The sequence below is a fragment of the Amaranthus tricolor genome, chromosome 7 (genome assembly GCF_026212465.1).
Source record: "Amaranthus tricolor cultivar Red isolate AtriRed21 chromosome 7, ASM2621246v1, whole genome shotgun sequence".
Lineage (NCBI taxonomy): Eukaryota > Viridiplantae > Streptophyta > Magnoliopsida > Caryophyllales > Amaranthaceae > Amaranthus > Amaranthus tricolor.
This window is the reverse complement of record NC_080053.1, coordinates 26,979,194-27,003,830: the sequence shown is the minus strand read 5'-3', so window position 1 is coordinate 27,003,830 and position 24,637 is coordinate 26,979,194. Positions and strand designations below refer to the sequence as shown.

General features: G+C 32.1%; 4 protein-coding genes across 5 annotated transcripts in view; 3 read left to right on the top strand and 1 right to left on the bottom strand.

Moving 5' to 3' along the window:
* Nucleotides 1-177: 177 nt before the first annotated feature.
* On the top strand, nucleotides 178-2,757 carry LOC130817315 (nascent polypeptide-associated complex subunit alpha-like protein 1). The gene is made up of 4 exons (XM_057682945.1): nucleotides 178-328; nucleotides 1,211-1,292; nucleotides 1,784-1,926; nucleotides 2,012-2,757. Exons 1-4 carry the CDS (start codon nucleotides 269-271, stop codon nucleotides 2,342-2,344), a joined length of 618 nt encoding a protein of 205 aa, XP_057538928.1. The 5' UTR covers nucleotides 178-268; the 3' UTR covers nucleotides 2,345-2,757.
* Nucleotides 2,758-2,787: 30 nt separating this feature from the next.
* On the bottom strand, nucleotides 2,788-5,628 carry LOC130817314 (polygalacturonase inhibitor 2-like). Its single transcript, XM_057682943.1, has 2 exons — nucleotides 4,753-5,628; nucleotides 2,788-3,576 (listed from the first exon to the last, which is right to left on the bottom strand). The coding sequence occupies exons 1-2, from the start codon at nucleotides 5,382-5,384 to the stop codon at nucleotides 3,105-3,107; spliced, it is 1,104 nt and encodes a 367-aa protein (XP_057538926.1). The 5' UTR covers nucleotides 5,385-5,628; the 3' UTR covers nucleotides 2,788-3,104.
* A 4,070-nt stretch (nucleotides 5,629-9,698) lies between these two features.
* Nucleotides 9,699-17,166, top strand: LOC130817313 (SAC3 family protein C). The gene is made up of 9 exons (XM_057682942.1): nucleotides 9,699-10,104; nucleotides 10,607-10,707; nucleotides 11,090-11,311; nucleotides 12,284-12,508; nucleotides 12,594-12,679; nucleotides 12,774-12,870; nucleotides 15,262-15,354; nucleotides 15,425-15,576; nucleotides 16,702-17,166. Exons 1-9 carry the CDS (start codon nucleotides 9,843-9,845, stop codon nucleotides 16,715-16,717), a joined length of 1,254 nt encoding a protein of 417 aa, XP_057538925.1. The 5' UTR covers nucleotides 9,699-9,842; the 3' UTR covers nucleotides 16,718-17,166.
* Nucleotides 17,167-18,128: 962 nt separating this feature from the next.
* Nucleotides 18,129-24,637, top strand: part of LOC130817311 (uncharacterized) — a 32,104-nt gene continuing 25,595 nt past the window's right edge. Inside the window, exons 1-4 of one of the 2 annotated variants that reach the window (XM_057682940.1) lie at nucleotides 18,129-18,395; nucleotides 18,648-18,924; nucleotides 19,706-19,866; nucleotides 22,810-22,875. In XM_057682940.1, coding sequence (XP_057538923.1) covers nucleotides 18,684-18,924; nucleotides 19,706-19,866; nucleotides 22,810-22,875 — 468 coding nt within the window. In that variant the 5' untranslated portion in view covers nucleotides 18,129-18,395; nucleotides 18,648-18,683. The remainder of the gene's footprint in view (nucleotides 18,396-18,647; nucleotides 18,925-19,705; nucleotides 19,867-22,809; nucleotides 22,876-24,637) is intronic. The other variant, XM_057682941.1, reaches the window with a different exon arrangement.

Here is a 24,637-nt window from a genome sequence, read left to right as displayed (position 1 = left end):
TTAAATATGAGGGAGTGTTATTTATAATTAATTAATGTTGATATTATTATAGGGTAAAAGTAAAAAATTACATTATAGGAAATTTTTTTTTTTTTTTTTTTTTTTGATGTACGAAAGATTGAATTATTATATTGCAAAATAGACGTAAATTAGCGACAAGCGAAGCCACTGGCATGCGTGCATACATACATTAATTATAAATACCAGGATCTCTGCTGTCCAAGCATTTTCTTTCATCCTTCGCAACTCCACTATTACTTCTATCACCATGATTACCCAGACTCAAGAAGAGAAGCTCGCTTTTCTAGTTGGACTGCAAATGACCGATGTATATTTGTTCTATCTTCCTCGACCACCTCAATTTAATTTTATCTAATTGTTGAATTTGATTTCTATGTTTTCCAATTGTTGATTTATGTTTCAATTTTAATTTACTGATACTCAATCTTTGTTAAATCTTTTTGATTTATTCTATATACTTACTTACTATTTCCGAATGTGCTTTCATTTACTGTTTTCGTTTCTTGTCATTTGATTGGATATGGTGATTTGATTCATGGTTTGCTTGAGTACTAGTATCGTTTTGGTACTGATTTCCTTATTGTTCAATTTTTGTAATGGTTTTCTCAAGCCTTATTATTTTTCTTAGAAGGAATTAAATAGGAATATTGAACATCAGTTACCTGATCATCTAGCCAAGATTTATTTTCTTTAAAGGATGCATTTAGGAAGTTGATCCTTCGATTTTTCAGGCTACAATTGCCATGAATGTTCTATAATTTTTTTGAGAATTAAATGTTTGCTGCGTTATTTGTTCTATTGACGAAATGCTGTGTAAATGATAAATTTTGTATTTTCCATTTGGCTAGTATCCAAATGTTTGTGTGTGTGGTAATTGTTATTGATGGTGCCCTGTGTGCATTTAACTGGAGCGAAAGGCCTTTCATGAAGAGTTAATAATTTTGGTGCTACAAAGTTAAAAATATTAATTTATATTTCGAATTAGGTAGGAACCTCTAACAGACAATTGGCCTTGATTAATATAGCAAGAAAATAGGGATATTTAGATATCTGAAGAATTTTGGGTTTTGGATTAACATGGAAGGTTTGGTATCGTGATATATCATATACTTCTAGTAATGCATTAGAATTGTTGGAATCTGTGAATAATTTTTATTTATTGATGTGTTTTCTGCTTTTGATTGGGCAGGATAATGATGAGGTGATTATGATTGAGGATATCGACAAAGAGGATGACAACATTGTTGATGAGAATGAAGACGATGTAGAAGGTATGTGGAGCTGAATTGTGGGATTATATACCTGTAAATATGAGTCTTTTACAGAAGTCTTACTCTTGAGTCTATACTTCTACACTAGTTATTTGTATTTCTGTTAAATTACTGGTTTGTATTAATTTTTTGATGTGATAGATGTGTGATTAAAATATATCCTCTGCATTTTTACTTGGACGCGGATACTGATGTCAGATGCTAGTACATATCCACGTGTCGGATAGGACACGGGTACGTGAAGCAAAATAAAGGTTCGGGTTACATATGTATATCCCAATGTTTGAGCTTGCTATTAGTACAGGCTGTGGTGCGTTACATAGGACCTTTTGATCTCCTTGTAAACTCATACTTGTTATAGTTATATCTGCCTTGTATCATACTTGTTGCGATCATTAACTACAGTCTACACTCCTGCTAGTGTTCACATTGATTTTGCACTTGGACCTTTTGATCTACTAGTAAATTCATGTTATTCTTTTGGTTTACAGGGGCATCACGTGATGGAGATGTCAGTGGTAAATCTGATAAGCTAATAAGCAAAAGTGAAATGAAGACTCGAAAAGCCATGTTGAAGCTTGGTATGGATCCCATTACTGGTGTCAGCAGAGTCACTCTCAGGAATAAAAAAAATGCGAGTCTTTTTCTCTTGTTGGAGTGCACCGTTTACTTTCAATTTTGTCATCTCAATTTAATTTTGTGTCTTTTTCTACGATCAGGATTTAATCGTCGTCTCAAAGCCCGATGTGTTCAAGTGTCCAACAACAGAAACATATATCTTCTTTGGTCAGGCAACGATTGAAGACATAACTTCACAACTTGAAATTCAGCCAGCGCAGCAGTTCAAGGTTCCTGACTTGACCAATGTCATTTTTAAGCCTGTTTTGTCTGCAATGGTCCAGGACGATGCGCAGGTTTATGAGGCAGGAATCGTACCCCAGGACGTTGAGTTAATCATGACACAGACTGGAGTTACTTGGGGTGAGGCGCTCACCGCTCTCAAGGCTAGCAATGGGGATGTCGTTGCTACTATTTTGAACATGAAACGTTGATTACTTGATGAGAAGTCTTAGGCTGATGTTTTAGCTAGTCATTTAGTGCTTACTAAAGCATGCATAGTGTTAACAACCAAGTACATACTCATACCTCTTACGTTTACTGTAAAGTGTTTGTTTTAGAGGAATTTTCGCTCAACTCATCCCCATATATGTTATTTGTTAATTCCTTTTTTTGATATGTTTTGGCCGTTGAATTTATCTTTGATGTCGTGATCAAATACGCTTAGAATGTTTTAACCTAATTTAAACAATGATCTGCATCACTAAACACTACATAATTGTAGTTTTACTAATAATTTGTTCTCTAGTATTGTTTTAACCTTATTAAACCGTTAACAACTATTTCAATTGCTACATCATCGAACACGTCCGAAGACATAAAACTTAACACTCGTCTTTTTCTTTATGTTTAAAGTGAGCAAATAAACATTAAATACTAGCAACAATAATTTGAAAATCCCTCATATCTTGAAATAACGTGATACATAAATCCTAGTACATCATATCATACATAAAATACAAAAAATTAAAAAACGATTTTAAACTTATTACACTTTGCCAAATATATTCAACCCACTTTTATTTATATTCTCACAATCAACTAAAGTCAATTGTGTACACTAAAAACAAACAAAAAACATATGTGACTCAACTACTTGCAATTATGTACCATATTTTTATAAAATCCTGACTTCAATTCTCATTACCTTTTCTTCTCGTTCTTGGCGTCCCTCAGCCTAACATGTACTCAAAACTACTTGCAAGTAGGTAACCCCGGAGCATCACAAAGACATTTATTGTGGGCCATACCATAAACACTAAATTGTTTCAATCTTCCACCTTTAGGGACCTTCCCACATAGTTGATTATAACTTACATTAAATAAAGTCCATCCATGAAACTGTCCAAACTCTCTTGGGATAGACCCGTAAACTTGATTAAAAGCAATATCAAGAGAAGCTAATTCTAATGGTCTTACAACTTTACTAAAATCAAACTTGAACTGATTTTGCCTTAAACTAATTTGTTGTAAAGGCTTGTTCTTCCCAAATAAAAATAAGGCATCCCCTGTAAGTTTGTTGTTGGATAGATCTAGGGTTGATATATTCAACTTACCCAAAGATTTTGGGATTGTACCTGATAACATGTTATTGGAAAGATCCAATAAAACCAAAGGAGTCTTGAATGATCCAAAACTTTCTGGAATTGGACCACTTAGTTTGTTTCTGAAATGGTGTAGTCATCAATAAATTGTTAGAATATTACTAGCTAAATTATTCATTTATTATAAATAATTAAAACATTTTTTTAAAATATGACATAGAAGTATAATGGTTGCAAGCTTTTATTATAGTTCATGAATATATATTTATAATGAAGATCTTATGGAATTTATCTTGAAGAATATCTTTCCAAATATTAATGAAAATAAATATTTATTGACTGTTTTGTTGAATGTTAATTTAATTTTATATTTTTGATGGGATAAAACAAATTTGATTGTGACATCCATCTTAATATTTTTTTTTCTTATTTTCTATTTAATCACTTGATTTTACTTTATAAATAGAAATGTTCATAATATTTTAAGTGTAAATGAAGTGCATATAAGACTTTTACCACAAACAAAACACAATTATGAGGTAAACAGTACTTAGAAACACTAATGATCTATCATGTATGGTAGAGTAAAAACATTTGAATTATATTATAGAGCCTTAATCATTAGTTTTTTGGTTGAATCGATTTTTTGATATAATATAAGAAATTAACGTGATAAAAGATTATAAATTCAAATCTCACACACCACTTATGAAATGGTCATGTGTCAGGTCTGGGTCAAATCCAACTAGACCCAAACTCATTCATTTTTTATGGACTCATATTCGGACTCAGACTGGTATAGTCTATAGGTTGTGTATAAGCTAGATTAAATTGAATTGAAATAAATATAGAAATAGATTTAAAACAAATTTAAAATTGATAATTGAAATAAATATAGAAATAGATTTAAAACGAATTTAAAATTGATTTTGGTTTTATAATAGGTCGGGTCTAGAACACGTCTGACGAGTTTGAGACAGGTCTAGCAGGTCTACATTTTAAATGGGTCTGGAGAGAGGGTGTTAGTTGGGTCTCGATTTGTAGACCCTAGACCTTGACCAAGAATCATTGATTTTTTTTGTCCACAAATAATACTTGGATTTGTTGGTCTCAAAAAATTAAATCCAGACCCTAAAAATAAGAGTGGGTCCGATTTATTTGGGTATAGACCCAAGATATAAAACCGTATCTTTGTTAATGATAAGTATCAATTGTTTTTGATCTAAATTCATAACAAACATATCTTGCAACTTCACATAAATGCAAAATAAGAAAAGAAAAAAGTAAGCATGACGTACCCATCAAGAACAAGTGTGTAAAGGTTAGGAAGGTAACCCAAAGAAGAGGGAATAGACCCAGAAAAAGGGTTTGAAGATAGCTGAAGTTTCAAAAGGCTCTTAATCTGTCCCAAAAAAGAAGGGATAGGACCCTTCAAGCTAGTAGTAGAAATATCCAACTCTTGTAGTCTAGTAAGTTTAGTTATGGAAACAGGTATAGACCCTGTAAGATTGAGGGCTTGGAATGCAAGTGTATCCAAGTAAGGTAAGTCCCCAATCTCCACCGGAATATCACCGGATATTCCAGTGTCGTCGAATTGTAGGACACTAACCCTTCCTGGGGCTTGATCATTGAAACAACCCACAGATTGCCATAGACAACAATCTGTTTTTGGGTCCCAATTTGATAAGGTTAAGGCATTTGGGCCAAAATGGGTTTTGATCTTTAATAGTGTTTTTTTGTCTTGTGGATTGCAAGTAGATGATGCTCCATGAACATTTAGTGTAAGTGGGGTGATTAGGAGTATTAAGAGAAGAATGGTGTGATGCAATTTCATTGTTGGTGATTTGGGAGGTGGGTATTGTGAGTAATAAGTGATGAGTAGTGAGTTTATATAAGCATTGTTTATTGAGATGTCTATTCGGGTTATCATGTCGATTTCAGGTTATTAAAGATCGAGTGTCTTGTGTCTACGTTGGTTTATACATAATTGTTAGTCTTTTTTTATGTCGAGTTAAATCGGGTTCGGTTTTAGAGTAAGGTGTATGTTTTTGTGAGGATACTTTGGGTTGTGAGATATGAGATAGAGAAAGTCTTGTTTGAACTTGGTCCACACTATTTTAGCGTGCATCAATCTAATTATATTAGTTACTTTTACTTGAAAGTGTGAATCAAATGTGTACAAGATTTTACTATGAAATATTCATCATGTCATCGAGTTTGAAACATTTGTTTATAAAGGTTGTTTTTGATATGCTATAATTTTGTTGTAAAAATGATTCACAATTTTTCAATAATCTTTATGCAAATATTTTGTAATTCCTTATATTTTCGGTAAAAATTTTTTGTTCTTATATGCTTTTTGAAGTTGTGTGTCTTTTTTAAAATCTTTTTTCTAGTCTTCTAAATGTCATAAGACTAAATTAGAATTTTTATGTCGAAACATTATTGTATTTTTGTGATAACATTAGTGCAATTTATATGTTTCATAATTTGATACATCAACTACTATGTAGAAATGAGAATTTATTTTGTCTGAGAAAAGGTTGCTCTTGGTCGCATTTGGCTCTTACATGCCCCATCCTTAACTATTATAGTACTCATAGTATGTTTATAACTTCACCAAAGATTTTTCTAAACATTTATATCTTTTTGATCTAGTCTTAAAGTTCATTTTTCTCGCACAAGCCCCTTTTATATGATGTCGTTTCACAGTGAAACGACCTCAAAACATAAATTCTATAAGTTAAAAGTTTCTGTTATTACGCTATTTAATTCAAGTATGAGACATGTCTCACGGTGAGATCGTCTGCTACACGAATTTGCGAAAAGGAAAATATTTTGTATTTAACATATAGATATATGTAAATAATTGAATCTTTTCTCAAAATAATACAAAACCAAAATTTACTTCTAGCTTTATTTTAGAGCAAAACTTGATTTATGTTGGCGTTTTAGTTTTTTCTATTTTACAATTTATTTGTATGTTTATTTATTTATTTTAAATTTTATGTTTAAGGGCTAAATTTGTGTGATTCTTTTAAATTTTATAACGTATTTTCTGACACTTTTTCTACTTTAAAATACAAATTCTCATTTAAAATTCTTTTAAATAGACAATTTTAAATCAAATTAACTCATCCAATAAAATTAATTATATTCACTTTTATAATTAAAATATCCACTTTAAATTAAATCATATCAAAAAAATAACTCTTTTAAAATGGTTTCATACAAAGATTGTTTTCATAATAATGGGAGTGCAATGATCTATAGCAAACTCTGGTAAAAGCAGTATTGATTGAAATGGTGGACCTCTTATCCGGAATGCACCAATAAGGCAATAATTTAGTGGCTGCTGATTATAGTTGTAACACAAATTATTAAATACGACAAAAATTATTAAATGAGATAGTTTTATTGTAAATTATTTTCTACTTCTTATTCTATTTATTAGTCTCATTTATTTTTTTACTATTTACTTATCACTCTTAATTTGTATTTTATTCATAGCCTATGAGTTAAAACATACTCATTTGTCCTCTTTAAATTGCATTAAAGACAAAGTGAGTAAGTTTTTAAAAAATGCTAATAAATGAAGAGAAAATTAATTGTATAGATGATATTAGAATACAGTTAAAAAGTATGGATGAGACTAAAACAAAGTCATGGGCCATTATCCAAATATAGAATTGATACAAATTAAGTGGGACAGACCAAAATGAAAAATAATGCAAATTCAATAGAACAGAGGGAGTAGTTATGTCAAATCTTGTTTGATTTTTCTCAATAAAAGAATAATCAATATCGATTTTTTTATAATTTTTAATTAAAAACAATAAAAGATAATTAAGGATTAAAATATTGCCCCGACAAATATGAAAAACTAAATGGGACCAATGGGTTGAATAGGAGGTAGTATTAGGTTGTTCTTAGTATATTATAGTGATCACTTACAGAGTTACAATTATATGGCTACCAAAAATGCTTGTAGCTTAATGGATAGAGGATTTGCATATTAAGTAGAAGGTTTTGGGTTTGACCCCTACTGGCACAAGTATCAGTTGAGGGTTCTTGACTGCGTCGCATCCTCTTTTCTCTCTCCTTGAGCGGAACAAATATGATTTGTCCGTATCTTTCATAAAAAAAACTTACACCCAAACCCTACCTTACGTACTTACAGTTATGTAATCAATTATAATCTTAAACTAATTATTTATAATATTAAATTAATCACTTATAATTTTGATAAATTATAAATGAACAAATCATATGAATTGCATTTAGGGAGTTACTAAATTTCGCCACCCTTTTCATTTTATCGCCACCCCTCTTCCCACGAAATTACGTATTTGCCCCTGAAGTTTAAAAATTTACAAAATTGCCACTCCTTACAAATTTCTTATTTATAATAATAATAATAATAATAATAATAATAATAATTATTAACTTTTTATATTCTTAAAAAAATATAAATAAAATTAATAATAATAACAATAATAATAATAATAATAATAATAACAATAATAAAATTAAAATTAATAATTAAAAAAAAAAAATAAAATTGAGTCGCCCAGAATTGGGCGCCTGAACCATGGTTCAGCCGCTCAGAACCGGGCGACTGGACCCCGGTTCAGGCGCCCAATTTTGGGCGACTCAATTTTTATTTTTATTTTTTTTGCTTTTTGGAAAATAATAATAATAATACTAATACTAATAATAATAACTTATAGATTAATGTGGTCTATTAGCTCAGTTGGTTAGAGCGTTGTACTAATAATATAAAGGTCACAGGTTCGAGACCTGTACAAGTTATTATTAAATAATTATTAGTACAGGGGCAAATTTGAAATTTGAAATGAGTGGTAAAATTGTAATTTTTTAAAAATCAGGGGCAAATTCGTAATTTCAATTGGAGGGGTGGCGATAAAATGAAAAGGATGGCGAAATTTAAGGATCGGGTTGCATTTATGGGATTGCGACGTGTTGTCTAATTGCACGCAGACTCATCTTGACTAACGACCCGGATGGCGACTACCAATTTTGACATCCCAGTGGGGCCTTGCTATTATGTTTTCCTTACCTTAGATATCCATCTGTCCACTTGACATCCCACATGGCATATACTCTTCTGTCATTTGTTATTTTGCCCCAATTTAAAGTAGTAGGAAGATTTAAAAATGAAAAGATTATATAGAGTAATTTAAATTTTTATTGATTTTTTACAATAATTTAAATTTTTTATAAATTTTTAATAATTTTAATTTTAGGGTCACTTATCTAGGAACATTATTATCTAAATAATAATCAATTTTTGCAGGTTAATTGTTAAAAAAAAAGAAAAATAAAAATAAAACATCAAATATATGAATAATTAAAAGTTAAAATTAAAAATAAAATTACTTGATTCTTCTTTTCAATTTTTTATCATTCAATTTTTTAATTAATTAATTTTATATTTACTTTTTTATTTTTTTTATGTAAAATGATCTGTTTTATAGGTAAGAGGTTACCTTGGTGCATTCTTCACAAGCACTCCCAAAGTTAGGATTGTTCATATTTAATCAAATGTTGAGATTATTATAGGGAAATCAGTAAAATGTTGGATTTTTCTGGGTAATATTTCCTTTAAAAATTAATGAGCTATTCTTATGAGCGATCGTATCTATCGGTGAGGTGAGATTGACCTCAAAACAAAAGGTTTATATGCTAATAATTTGTATTATTTAAATATGAGATGTGTCTTACAATGAGATTATCTCATACAGGAATTTGTAATAAAAGATAACGTAGAGTAAGGTTGTGTTAAAGTGGTTAAATTATATCTCAAAAGATAAAAATAGGGCAAAATAAAAAAAAATCTAAAATAAAAAATAAGACAAATTGAAAGATGAAAGGAGTAAATTAATATTTTCAAGAGTATTGTCCTACTGTCCTACAAAGCTAATTTGAAGTATACTGATGTCCAAATGTTTTAAATCGAAATTGAATTATAATTTTCACTATTCTTTGAATTTATACTAAATTAGTAGTAATATACTAATATTTATAGAGTTACCACTCAAGTTACAAAGTAACTTATGTTTTTATTTTTTTCAATATGAAACAACTAGATAATAATTGGGGCTAAAAAATCTTAATCAATATGGTTATTTGTAAATAACCATAAAAAGAAAAAAATAAAACTAATAAAATATTCAAAAGAAAAAAAGAAAAACATAACTATAAAAATAATGGAAGCTCGAAATGGGCACCTAGAAAGATTATTTAGCAATCATAATTTATAAGTCTACAATAGAAAATAAGAATATCAAATGAAAACGGAGAACCAGGCTATTGAATCCATTTGAGGGAAGGGAAGAGAAACAGAGACTGCTTGACTGGATCACAGATGAGTAGAATGAACCGATTTCATCCCAGAGAATCTCCCTCCCAAAATTCTGCAACTTCCTCTTCCTCTTCTTCTTCTTCTAGATCTTATTCCAACTTCAGAAATCGCAACAATGGCGCAAGAACGTCCAGCTCAACGTCAAGGGAACCTACCAACGGTAAAGTCAAACCGCAAAAATTTCCATTAATGGATGATGATAATGGAGAAACAAATTATAGCAATGCTCAATCGATTATTGGGAATTGCCCATTTATGTGCCCAGGTAATTATTTATCATTTCCTCTATTTTTCTTCGTTGCCTTTAATTCAAATTAACTCTGATCGTGTATTAAGTACTGTACATATTCTCCCCCTTTGCTTGTGAATTTAGAAACTTTATACCATCTGAAGAAATCCCATATTTTTTTAAAATTGTGTGTTTTCTTTCTTACTCCATGTTGCATCTATAGAGATTAAAGTTTTTTCTCGGGTATAAGGTAGGGCTAGAAGGGGGGCGATGGGCGGAGACAGGACCCGATTCTATGTAAAGATTACAGAATTGATTTGGTTATCATTTGGGATTTCAGTATATATAGTAGATAGATGAGAGCTTAATTATAGGGATTGATATAAGAAAACACATATTCTTTCCTAAGTTGTAGAGATACATCATAATCTTAGGGACTAAGAGTAGTAAGTTGATGAAAATTTTTATGGGTTATTGGAAATGTAGTTTTAAGCTTCAGGAAGCTTATTTTGTAGTGCTTCTTGCTTGTTTTGTGTAGAAAAGGAGAGAAGCCAACGAGAGCGGCTTCGAGATCTAGCTGTGTTGGAGAGGTTGGATGGATATCCTGGGAAGTCTTCTTCAAGTCTTGCTGTGAAGAAGGTGAAAATTTCAATACTCATTTCATTGCCCAACGCCATTAAGAGACTCTCAGCTAGGGCGGGGTTTGGGAGGGTTGGATTTTTGCAATCGCTACTCTGTTCGTGATAACAAAGAGTTTGTTTGGTTTGATCCTTGGTAATAAACACCATTCATTAATTTAACATAAATAAAAAGTACACATGGTTTGATTAATAATTTTTGATTTAGTTCATTACAATATTACCCTAGCTTGGAAATGTTTAAATTCTTGTGTTTAAAAGCTTGTTTTGTTTTGTTGTGAAGAAAGTGATTAAGATAATCAGTTAAGATTCCTGATTGTTTTGAGTTTGCATTGCTTGTAGTTTTGATGAAGACAATGATTTCCCACATTTTCTGTCACTAGTTTTGCAGAACTATATCATTGAAAGAGGTTCAAACATCAGATTTAAGACCCCTATCGGTTTTGAAGGACACACTTGATTACCTCATGAAGTTGTTGGATTCTTCAGATCATTCTTTTCTCGTACTACATGATTTCATTTTCGATAGGACAAGGTCCATAAGGCAAGATCTTAGCATACAGAATATTAACAATGAGGAAGCGATCAGTATGTATGAGAAAATGGTAAGTAACTGATCATTATAAATTGGACTTGCAAATATTGAACTGCATGAATGTGTGTGGAAAGGATTTGGAAAGGCTTAGACTGCCAGATTGAAAATTATCTTCTTTAGGTTCTTCCTTGTAATGGAAGGCTATCATTCAAATGTCAGCATGAATAAACTACTTTGTAATGTTGGGCCTCACTTACCTCAAAACCTATGAAAAATCATTAGTATTCATGTAAGCTTTTTAAAATTTTCAATACTACGTTTAGAGGACTTTGACTTGTAAATGAGTTTTGACACGACAAATGAGATGAGTGTACCATGATATTGATCCTAGATATGTTCTTGGAAAGATTTTGTATGATTGTTGTAGCGGGTTCAGAATATTAATTTTAACTAGGGGTAGTACAATCTAGACGTCAAAAGAATTATAAATTCTAAATTTGAGAGATCATAACATAGTCACCAACTAATCATGAAAACATAGATCCTGAAGCAACAAAAGAAAAAAATGAAATTGTCAAATTCCTTGAGCACTACGACCCATGTTTCCTATTTCACAATTGCACTCATTATTATACAATGATTAGTATGTGCGAGGACATGAAGAATACCTCATAATCATAAATTTGATTATGGGTTTTTATGGACTAGGGTGTTGAGTTTAGTTTATTTGAATTTGCACTTGAAAATTGAGAACCAAATATTATGTGGATTTGGTTTGGAGTTTGGACTCTGCCCAAATTGAAACCATTGAGATTACTTACATGTTAGTATGTTACATCCCTATGTGTCATGTAACACAGTTACCACTTGCCATGTATAATGCTCTACATAAAGCCAAAAATTTCATTTTTTTTTGGTAAAATTAGCATTTCGTTAGTTGAAATGAGGTTAGATGCTTTATTGTGCATTGCATTCTCACACACGGAATGATATCACTTCAATAGACTTTTAAGTCTTTCTACATTGAAAATGAATTGTGCAGGTCAGGTTCCATGTGAAATCCCACCACAGGCTCAGAAGATGTGAGGGTGACAACACCATTTTATCTTCTATTCATCATCTAAATATGGAGCAACTCACAAAGTGTCTTGCGTCCCTTTATAATTTGTATGACATCAACCGTACGTTTGATTCTCTTTTTGATAACGAGGCTGAATTTCGATCCCTATATGTTCTAGTTCATCTTGATTCTCATAGCCATTCAACGGTTTGTCTTATCTAGAGCTCTTAATATCACAATTTCCTACTCTGATTTGAAAACCCACTCTTAATATAGCTAATGTCATTTGTAGAGTGAGTCTTTATCTTTGTGGTTCTCTCGGTTGTCTTCATTAATTATTAGCTCAAAGGAGATGTGCTTTGCTCGAAAAGTGTTGAGGTACTTTAAATTTTTTTTGGCTATACTTACATATTGTTTATAAGGAGGCAATTTTCCTCAAGTCTTGTTAATTTTGATTTCTCTCGGTTACTAGGTTTTTTCGGGTTGGAAATTTTTGGCGTTTCTTTCACACAGTAGCATCAGAGGCAACTAACCTACAATTATGTGCCCTTGAAGCCTACATTTTTGAGGTACTTCATTTTATTTCATTTGTCTCCTATTTGTTTCAATGGAATTCCTCTATCTTTTGACTATTATAGGGTATGCTTTGTTGCTTATACAATTGTATGTTTGGGAGGTCATAATAAATGGTGGCATGAAATTCTACGTAATTTTGCAAGGGAAGTCTCATACTCATGGCCATGCTAATGTTTTTCAGCTTCCAAATATCTTTGGTCATCATTTTTCATTACCATCCATTGCCACTTGAGAGGCTGTATTGAGTAGTGATGGGAACTTATGGACAAAGCACATTTTCTAGGGATAGAGTTTCATTGCTTAGGACATTGGCATACGACAATTTATAGGAAATTTTCTCTTCCAGTACCATACCTATTAATTAGGGTATTAGTGTATCCGAAGTTAAATGTTTATTTTTCCTCTTATCAAGTTTATGCTAAAACCACAACTGCACTTTTTACTCTTTGAATGCCAACACTGATTTGCAAAATGGTTGCAAATGCATGATGAGCATTGTGTTACACTTGCATGTTTCATCAGCTAAAGTTATACAATCAGCACTGGGCCCCAAATAATTTATCAAAGAAACTCTCATCTGTGAAAATGAAGTGATTAAGTGGAATGTGCTTATTCTATTCCATTTGCCACTTGAATTATTAAAGTTCTTTTGTTGAATTTGGACATCTCTTATGGTGCTTTATCAATTCTAAGGTTGAACTTGTAACCAACCCAAATGCTTGAAATGGAGCATAATTTATTTTGGAACCTATTGTAGTAATTATTATGCACAATAGCTATACAGAGTGATAAGTTACTCCTTAATAGGGTAATAGGTTACTCTTGGTTTTACTCCCAAAATAAGGGTATTAGTTATTACAATGTTAGGTAGTCAGGCTTCTCCGCCAAGCCTTGAGGCCCTTGACAGCCATAATTGTCACCTCCGTAGTTTTCATTCCCCATTTTATACCCGGATTGATCTTTATCACACCTTATTAATTCTCCCCATTTCAAGCATGGTACGTGTTTCTTGATAGTTTATGACCTTTTCTTTTTCACTGCTTTCTTTGTGCTCATTAAGGGACTTGTCTAGGGAGTTGCTGTTGTCCAGGATGACTCACCAAATGTGTGGTTTGCAAAATCAATATTGATCGACTAGTCTAACTGTACGAATATTGCTGGCATACATTTGAGTCTTAAAGCCCTTTTATACCATTGATATCTAGGTCTTCAAGCATCATCGATGTAAATTGAAGAATTTAAGATCTCTCACATCAAACCTTGAATAGAGGTTGTGTCCTCATTTCCATATAAAATCGTCGTCCTTTTCTCCTTATGTAGGTGTATGCATTTCCTACACAAAAATCTTGTTAGAATCATTGTACCTTTTTATCTCCTACGTACAGTTTAAGCCATTATAGATGATCATTGTTCGAAAAATTTTAACCATGGGACAAATAACAAGTGGTGGATATGGAAATCTATGAAGTAAGTCCCTTTTTCACACAAGGATGAGGGTGACTCGGGAGAATTAGCTATTTTCTCTAAACCAAGACACTTCAATTTACAAAATTGTCTCTAAATTCCAGATCATTTATTACTTCTATACTTTCTGAAATACATTTGTATATATCATTGCTTCCAAGTTTCTGGTGATAGCAATAAGAATCATTCGCGTTTATTCCCTCTAAGGATCTGAAGTTGTTGTGTAATAGAATCTTTCTCTTGTAAAGACCATTTCATTCTATATGGTTTCTTGTCAACACAATTCATAATCAGTTAGAAAAGTGGAAGATTCAAACTTTGAGAAGCTTAGAAGAGCAAGGAAATAGGTCGAAAGTTACCTTGACAACATGAATGAAAAATTGAGATTTGCATGAGCATATGACAATAGATAAATATGCATTGTGGATGAGAATATGTGTGAACAATACCTGAAACTGATATTTTTAGTTGTAGAAAAAGTTGGGATTCTTGCTTAGGTTGGTGCTCGAATGGTAAATAAATTTTAATCTGCATTACCAACAACGTTTCGCATTGATTTATTTTGGCTCATGTCATAGCGCAAAATATTACCCTCATCATCATATCATCACCATCGTTTGTAAAGGTTTTTGAGCTTACTGGGATCCGAATTATAAGATGAGACAACAAAAAAACTATCCCCATTGACCGCGAAAACCGTTTTCGACTGTTACAGCACCTGTGCCCAAAACCAAAAATTTTCACACAATTCATGTAGCCCACCAGGCGATCACTTATGTTAAGACTTTTACATTCTTGTTGTTACATGACAGATTTTAAAGCTATTCTGGAGTTTTTTTGAACTGCTGCGTGTAAGCTGCTTTCTCCACAATTCCTTCATTACCTTCCTAACTAATTGACTTTGTTTCATTTGATTGAAGGTTCGAGCACAAGCTATAGCTTGTATAAATTCCAGTGCCTACAAGCTTCATCCTTATCCACTAACATTGCTTTCAAAGATCTTGATGATAAAGGTATCACGATAAATAATTCTTCTTTATATTGTATGTGATATAAAGTAACCACAAATTTGGGATTTTTCAGGAGTCTGATTTAGAAACCTTTTGCAATGCATGTGGTCTGCAAACCTCCCAAGATGATATGGGAAATAAAGTCTTACCCACCAAGCAAAGTGGGTTTTCACAACCCAAGGGAGGATTTCAATGCAATACTTTTCCATGGTGGGATTTGTTGAAGTGAGTTTCTTCTGCTGATCGCTCTTAATGTTTTATGCAATGAATACCTTCCAAATTATAGATGATGATTGTTCTAGGTATAGATTTAATCGAGTAATCCCAATTCCCAATTACATAAAGCTTTCATCTTCACAAAAGAACTATAGAATGACTACTTTTCTTACCTTTAGCCGACTTTACTTTCGATCATAGAATAACTTACGTAACAGCATTTTTGTTCTTTACCTGTTAGATATTCAAAATGTGAACGACTATGTATATCGCAATTCTAAATTAAGAAACTAGAAGTATTTTGTCAATTAATGGAATTGCACAAAATGTGTAAGCATAACAAATATTTTATTACATGAAGATTTTAAAGTGTCCGGGGCAACGGAATATAGAAATCGATTTCATGACTACATATGTTTGCGGAATCTTTGAGTTGACCTTTAACAAATGATTTTTATACATTTTTCTTACGAATTATTTCTTGTATTTGAAAATTTGTTTTGCTTGTGATTTTCTATGAACTGAACAATTTTATTCATTCTTGTTGGAAACATAGATTTGTAGGTCTTTTATTTTGGGTTTTAATGAACAATAACTTATCTAAACATTTGCACTTTCTATTAATGTGGAATTGCATATACTATTTGCTATTAAGGGTCATTACAACCTAATTGTCATTTCGAGTGAAATATTGAATTTGAATACATTTGACTCCCTCAAAATTCCGTCAAGGCAGGAGCCACTTAATGGAATTGGAGTTATAAAATTTCATAGTTGTATCATTACTTTAACATCAACACCTCAAAACACTTCAACCCCAACCCCTTCTTTCTATGAGCCAAGAAACAAAGTTGGCACGATCATAGGAGCAATACACAATGCTTTAGTAGAATCATTTATGGGATTGATCTTTCTCGAGTCGAGGGACTCTTTAGCCGCATCTTTCTTTATGGGTATGGGTTGCCGCCATCCTTCTCTCCCCTGACCCTGATAATAATTTTCTATGGCCGGGATACACTGGTACGATGGATGATGATCTGCAATTGAATGTATAATTTCGTTTTTTAATCCTAGTTATTGCAATTTAATCCTCAATGTGCTAGTGTAATTCTTGTGAATATTTTTTGGTGGCAGGGATGATATGGCTTAACTTGGAAAACAAATGATGTTATGAGTTGTAACTTTGTTGGTTGATCATTTGAATGATGGCAAGAGACCCGATCACCTATTTGTTGTTGTGCTAGTATTTTTCTCCTTATTAGGAACCAACAAAATGTGTATAGCTTCACCAATGATCCTAGGAGGTACCATTGGTACCCCGATGCATTTACCTCGGAGCATGGTACGTTGTCCCTATAGGACGACCTCTGCATAGTTTCTGCGTTGTGCGTATGAGGGGAGTGTGTACCATGCTAGCATTTTCTTTTCTTTTCATTTTTTGTATAGTATTAGGCATTGGGAATATCTTCTATTTGGGACATTATTTGTCTCTCTAACTATGTCAAATGAATTGTGGTAGTGTTGTGGACATGTGGTTGATGAAGTCTCAAACAATCCTCCATCAACAATGGCTACACTATAGATGATGCGTTTTCGATATCAAGTGTTTGTAAGCTGTAACCCATGTTGTTAGATTTGCGATCTGAATCACTGAATCGTTCGATTTTACGATTCAAGTTATTTCGATAAAGTTGAATCGCTATTGGGATCGTTCAATACTTGGATCGACCATTGGATCATTAGGATTGAATATAACATTATAGTCGAAATCTCATAACAATCTTGTTTGTGGTTCTCCGATGCGTGAAATAAATTTCTAATGATTGTCATTTATTACTTAGTTTTTTAAATTTAGTGTTAATGTTTGCATTGGGAAGCTAACATCTTAAATTTTTTTTATGTCGCTTTAATAATTTTTTAAAGTATTTTTATTTTTATATTGAGAGATATAACCTCTTATACTTGATCTTGTGTTTTCTTCGTAATGAACATATAGTTCAAATTAACTTCCAACTTACTCAATCTCTATTACTTTTGTAAAGCAATATTTTATCACAAAGCATGCCCAAAGACTCTTAATTATTTTTACATGCTTAAAATATATCAACATTACATAGAATTAATGTTTCACTTCATAGTGTAAATTAAATCAAAATTATACTTAAACAAGTTCAAATACCTATAAATTAAGTAAAAAATTATCGAACCCAATAAATTTTTGAGAGCGGTTTAAGGGGAACCTAACAAGTTCATTGAAAAGTTATATTTCAGTTCTAGTTTATTTGCATATTTATTTTTTATTTGCCTATCTTTTTTATTCTATCACTACTTTTTTTAAAAAAAATTCAAATTTATCCCTCCTTGAAAAAAGTTTTGATTTTTCTTTTAATTGTTCAATTTTTTTGCTTTTATTTTAAAATAAAAGATAAAAGATTAAACCAATAAGGCGTGGTGTATGACATATATATAAATTTGGAAAAAAATTAATTGTAGTAAGTTAGGAAAAGAAGTATTTTAAGAGAAAATATGATATAAATGTCGGATTTAAAAATTAAAGAAAGGTGATATTTGATTTTAGGAGCAATTATTCCAAAATTAAGAATAAGAAATTGGAGCAGTGCACCATTTCTCTTTCTCGGACCGTAACCTATAAGCGATGCTGCACAAATTTTGATTCTGCTACTCGATTCCTTCTCATTTCCCCTTTCCTTCGATATAAATTTTGACAATGTCATCAATTTCTCTACGTAAATTCATCTTTGCTTCTTAGATATAAATCGATTTATTTCGTTGATCTCAACTTATAATCTGGAACTATAGATTACAAGGTTTGCGATCGATCTTCACTCTTTTTTAATTGATTTATTTTTTCTTTTTTTCTTTGATTTTTACTTGATATTAAAGTTATAGTGTGTGAATTGAGTTGAAGCGCAGTATATATATATATATATATATTTAATTTTTTTGATTGATGTTCAATGGAGTAAAAAATCTTGGCAGTTGGCATTGCATTTAATGTGTGTTTGCAAATATTTGATTTAGTTGAATGTTTGAGAATTGAATATGTAATTGATTGGCAGTTAAAGGAGTTGGATTTGAGTGTTTAGTGCAAAAATATGGAGAGTTTGCAGCAATTGGAGGCATTATGTGAGAGACTATACAATTCACAGGATTCGGCTGAAAGAGCTCATGCTGAAAATACTTTGAGATGTTTTTCGATGAATACCGAGTATATTCCGCAATGCCAGTACATTTTAGATAATGCATTGACACCATATGCATTGATGCTTGCGAGTTCAAGCTTGTTGAAGCAAGTTACTGAGCATTCACTGTCATTGCAGCTTCGTCTTGATATTAGTAAGCGAAGCTGATCCTTGCTGTTTCATTTTGTTTTGATATCCATTTTTGGTGTACTCTATTGTTACTTCTTGTTAATATCTGAACTTGGATATTGCAAATACCACATCTGCTCCTTCAGATAGTTAAGCAAAGCACTTAGGTTTATGTGTCATTTTAAATTGTTCTGTTATAAGTTACCTTGTGCTCCTGAACTTAAGAACTATTCATATAAACCTTTGGCTCCATTAGAAAGACAGCTGAAGTGGAAAATGGGGATGAAGTGTTTTTGGGCATAGATGTTGAAGACGACAAATTTCAAATGCAATTTACGTTGAGTACGAGGTGCTTAAATGGATATGTCCATAGATTCAAGGGAATGATATACTTATAGAACTCAAACTAATATTTCTAACATATATGATCAAGAAATTGAAAGCATCCCTAATGCAGAATTTCTTTGGTTCAGTGATAATGAAGTAAAAAAAAAATGTAAAGCAATGTGCTTGTTCATCATGGCAATATGGGTTTGAATGGAACATCCATAATGGAACATGGGATATAAGATTATTATGTTGTTACACATTAGTTTATTTATGCTTAGAAGTGCTTTGTTGTTTCTATTACAAGTGATACAAAAATCTTGTACCTCTTTTTCTTCTAGGTTGTGTTCAAGTGGAATAGTCTAAATTTTAAAACAATAGTGTGGGTTGTGCATAGTTTTATAAAGTTAATCTCATCTATCATTGGATCTTACCTTTTGTTCTTGACATACCTCCTTTATCTTTCCTTTTGTGTGCAGGAAACTATTTGATAAACTATTTGGCCACAAGAGGGCCAGAACTACAACATTTTGTGATCCAATCTCTGATTCAATTGTTGTGCAGACTTACAAAGTTTGGGTGGTTTGATGACGATAGATTCAGAGAGTTGGTTAAAGAGTCAATGAGCTTTCTCAGCCAGGTGATAATAATGTGGTGTTTCAAATTTTATATACGAGCCTTCTAGCTGTCTTCAAAGTTTGTTTCCAGCGGATGGTTGTTTATAGTTATCAATAAAACCTTAAAACTTTAACATGAAAGGATTCTATAAGAAGAGAGAAAGATGATCACTTAATTCCATGTAGGAGTTGTAAACGATCTAATCTGATTCTGCTGCTGTCTTGTTTTAAACTTATTGATCAGAGAGGTTGGTGAACTGGTTGCACTTTATCTTGTTAATCTATGTTCATCATATTAATGGAGAAAGAAATATCTTATGTTTATGTAAAGTGATAATTTCACCGAAGATAAAGAAATATTAAATGCATGGCTTTTGAGAAGAAAACTTTTGGAAGAGGTTTGTCATGAGTAGGCAGTCAGACGTGAGTACGTTGTTGTTATTCCCTATTTTCTTGGGTGAAAATATGTGAGATTTGATTGCCACATGTCTAAAATCTATGTGATTGACCATCACTAAGGCATATATGTGGGGCAACCTCAACTGATTAGTACAAAACTAAATGAGAGAAATTGAGTTTGTTTATAATTATTCCTTTTTATATTTGTTGAAAATATGTGGTATTATGGCATGGGTCAAAAATCTATGAGATTGATTGTTAATTAGGCACATATAATCAAATGATAGGTTATGCAAGGACCAAAATAGTTGTAATTTGACTTCACATTTATTCATTATTTAGCAATTGTATTCGAAACATTGTAGGAAGGTTGATAACCAAAAAATATAAACAAAAATACATTGGTAGAAAATTTTATTTATAAAGTCATCGAAAACCATTATTTGCGGTTTTTTTGGATGGAGGGAATTGGAGTGAAAGGAAGATGAAAGAGAGGAGTTAAAATTTACTCATTTAAATTAAAAATTATGAAGGTAAAAGAAATTGAAGGAAGGGAAATATAGGTATTTGTTTCCATGATTCCATCAGTGTTTAAGAAACAAATCTTTCCAAAATTTGGGTAAGAATAGGAAGACAACATGTATAAGCTATCACCCTTCCCTTTCTTTGATCTTCATGATTTCTTTTGTTTAAACATATGTTAGACTCCTTCTTCTGCTTATCAACATCCAAGACTGAACCAATATTTCTATCAACTAAAAATGATAAATTTTAATTAAAAATTACCGTTAGAAATAAAACACGTCAATAAGAAGGAAATAATAAGCGGTGAGGCTGGTAAAAAAGAAAAAGAGGAGAGCAAGTGTGAAACTATATAACGAAGTTTATATTATTTGATTCCATTTTGCATGAAAATCTTGTGATGAGGTTAATCCGACATAAAGTTCTAGTAATATTTGAAGTGATTGCTGACCTTTTTTTTTGATGAATAAAAGTTAACTCACTTAAAGCCAAAAGAAAGGTACAAGAATAAGGATTAGGCATCTCCATAAAACGATGAAACTAACAATAAGATTTTCCAATCACTCATACACAGATCTCCTAACATATAATCCGAAAATAAGATATTAACCTTAGCTCAAAGCGAAGCTAGGAACTTGGCTCCCTCCAAACTACATCTAAAGAAAGATCTCTATCTTTAAATGTTCTTCTATTTCTATCCATCCAAAAGGTCCATAGGATGACAAAGAAGTAACATCCTCATAAATAGATTAGGTGATTTTTAGCTCAATCTCATTTAAAGGAAGTCTCCAATTGTTGATGGTTGCATACATTACTTTCGAATGTCAACGTCATCATAATACCTACTTTATCCTACTCATAGAAATTATGATTAGGATTTGGAGAGGGGTGGAAGATAGCACACCATGCCCTTATTAAAGAATGCCGTGGTCGAAGAGACCCTTGGCTCAAAAGACCAACAAAAGAAAACAAAAGACTCAGAACAAACCATAGGCAAGCCAAGGCAAATATATAGACTAATAACAAACAATTAAATATAATTAATAATGATCATATAAGCACAAAGAATAAACATGGGAAAGGCAAAAAGTGATGGTCAAGAACACATAAACAACATCTTTAACTAGTTTTGTTTTCTATTTTAGATATCCCTTGCAAACATGTATCGGAGAATGAGGTGATCATTATTTTCCTAGCTATTAAAGCCCATTATTCATAATTGGGGGTTAAAATAAGATTGAGGGCGCCCTTTTGAAAACGTGTTCTGGCCTAAGGGCATGAGCCAACTTTCCAGACCATTTGGTGAAAGTGAAATATGGCGGATTATGAGGAGGCGAAAGATTCCAATCCCTTTTATCTGGGTTTAGAGAGGGACAAAAGTCTTTAAACATGGATAGAAGTTGAACTATAGACTCACAATCTTTTTCAAGAAGGTTATGTATAAAGATAAAGGATGATGAGTTTTGTCCTTCATCATCTGAAACATAAAACGTGAAATGATTGTAGATTAGAAGCTTTAATTTATCCAGAAAAATTTCGTCAAAAAAATTATCGATTTGATTCTATAATGGTATTAATTATACGAAATAGGTTTGTCCTTTTATTCCCTCCTTTTGACTTTTATCCTCAGCTAAAAAATTCTTTCATCTTTTCCCTTTCCTTCCTTTTTCTTCTAGCACTTTTCACCCCTTGCCTCCCTTCCCAGTTTGATAAACATGCTGTTTGATTTTGAAGCCCACTTGTGCAATATACTAAATATACCTTCAAATATCATTTTTGATGCTTGGTTTACTGTCCGTAGAACTTTTATGTTGTGGCCAGTCCTACCATGTCAACCGTCGAGTAGTAGTATATTTTTCTGCTCATGGGCCCAACTTCTGTTGTTTCTGCTAATATCTAACAAATAACAGTCCAAAATCGATCTTTGAGTGTTGCATAATTGTAGATCCTTCAGAAGTTATGATGTTCTATATCATTGTCTCTGAAAAATGATTGTATGTTATTTTTGTGGAGTAATCCTAATATTTATTCTGGTTACATATCAGGCTACACCACATCACTATGCAATCGGGTTGAAGATATTAAATCAACTTGTATCTGAGATGAATCAGGTTAGTCGTTTGTGATGTTCTTAAGCTACATAAAGTATACTTATTGCATTGGTTTAATATCATGGAGGGCATTAATAATTTGCTGCATATATGCGGACTTATAGTCTTGTACACCAATTTTATTTGTTAACTTTTGGATTACCTGCGGTCTTCTATTGTCCTATTTTCCTTTTGTGGATTTTTTTTTGATGAAAAATCTTTTCCTTCATTGATTAAAGTATAGTCTTTGCAACTGTGCCAAGGGAGCTGATTTTGCTTGTTTAGCCAACTAAAATGCATAATTGGATACTCGGTATCTACTAGTTTTGTTGATTGAGGATCTATTGTTCTTTTTAATTAAAACTAATGCTCACCCTTTCTATAATAACGTTGATGATTGAAATTGAAAATGTAAACTAATTTCCATAAAATTTTGAATAAATAAACTTGTGGAGTGAGAACAATTTATCTTGTTGGATAACTTTCTACAGAGACCTTATGTCCATGAAATTTAGCTTGCATTAAGAACAAAAAAAAAATCTTTGATTGCAGCAATTTTTTGGGACGTCAACTGATGAATCTGTTTAGTGTCACCCGTGAACCACATCACCCTTCTCATTCTCTTCTTCACTGCCTTATTTTTTTTCGTGATATTTCCATGATGCTCTTGGCAAAATGAGTTTACAGGGACTTGGTACCTTCGTCATCATGGCAGTGTGAACCTTGCCGTGTACATAAGTTTTCCTTACGCCCATAGATAATATGAAAACAGGGATCATTAATGTTAAAACTTGCTTTTAAATTTTCCAATCATTTTTGTTAATGCTTGAGTTATTCTGGTATAACCAGAGTTTTTTAATGAAGCAACTAACTTGCAAAATCTCCAACTTAGTCCGCCAATGTTTCTTGTCGTGCACACCTGTTGGCTTAGTTCAAAAAAGATGGCATCAAATCATATCGACCGAGTCATAAAAGTTTTCCAATCTAACAATCTTATTATCTAATACCACATGCATTTTATTTGTGAGTAGAAAAAACATGTTTTAGGCCGATTTAAGGGGTATCTCATGGCTTTGGATACTATTTTTGGATTTGATTTGGTGGCTGAGTAATTTCGGTCTATGGTGTTGTGATTACGTGAGTTTCAATTTTTTTGGTGGTAGAGGGTAACTTTGGTATGTGTTGGATTGTTGGGAAATGGTTTTATGGTTGGTGGCTAGGGAAGTGAGGGCGGTTTTATGGATGATAAATTGTTCTTCAGTGTTGGTTGAGTCAACACAAGTTTCACTCCAAAGTCCAAACATATGCAAGGATAGTATGAGCTTTGGTTTCAAATTTCACTCCAAAACTTCTGTTGTGGGTTTGGTTTGATTAAAATAGATAAGTCTCAAATCAATCTTTTAGTACAACTCATTCAAATGTAGAATTGATTTCTTGAATTGGTTTGTGTTAAGTCAATTGAGAAAACTTAATTTTTCGTTCACACTTCTTTTTTTTCAAGCTCAACAATTTGTTAAATTCTATGTGTATTATGCATGTAAATATGTGGATTGCGGGTTATATATGAACCCCTAGCACAATAACAGTAAGGTTCTAAATGATTGTGGTATATGTATATATTTCACAGCTCTTAAGCTTTTGCAACAACCGTGTGAATTAACTAAACTGACGCCCGCTGAAGATACAATACGAGTCGGCACCATAAGCAATGACTGTCACTGCTACTGACTGCTACGCGCTGCTCATCCTCGCTTTACTAATATCTGACAGTAGACGCTCTATC

Coding starts and splice junctions, on each gene's coding strand:
- LOC130817315 (XM_057682945.1), top strand. CDS start 269: ATGATTACCCAGACTCAAGAAGAGAAGCTCGCTTTTCTAGTTGGACTG. Junction 329..1,210: donor TTGGACTGCAAATGACCGAT/GTATATTTGTTC, acceptor TTGATTGGGCAG/GATAATGATGAGGTGATTAT. Junction 1,293..1,783: donor GAATGAAGACGATGTAGAAG/GTATGTGGAGCT, acceptor TTTGGTTTACAG/GGGCATCACGTGATGGAGAT.
- LOC130817314 (XM_057682943.1), bottom strand. CDS start 5,384: ATGATAACCCGAATAGACATCTCAATAAACAATGCTTATATAAACTCA. Junction 3,577..4,752: donor TACACACTTGTTCTTGATGG/GTACGTCATGCT, acceptor ACACCATTTCAG/AAACAAACTAAGTGGTCCAA.
- LOC130817313 (XM_057682942.1), top strand. CDS start 9,843: ATGAGTAGAATGAACCGATTTCATCCCAGAGAATCTCCCTCCCAAAAT. Junction 11,312..12,283: donor TCAGTATGTATGAGAAAATG/GTAAGTAACTGA, acceptor TGAATTGTGCAG/GTCAGGTTCCATGTGAAATC. Junction 15,355..15,424: donor CAAAGATCTTGATGATAAAG/GTATCACGATAA, acceptor GGGATTTTTCAG/GAGTCTGATTTAGAAACCTT.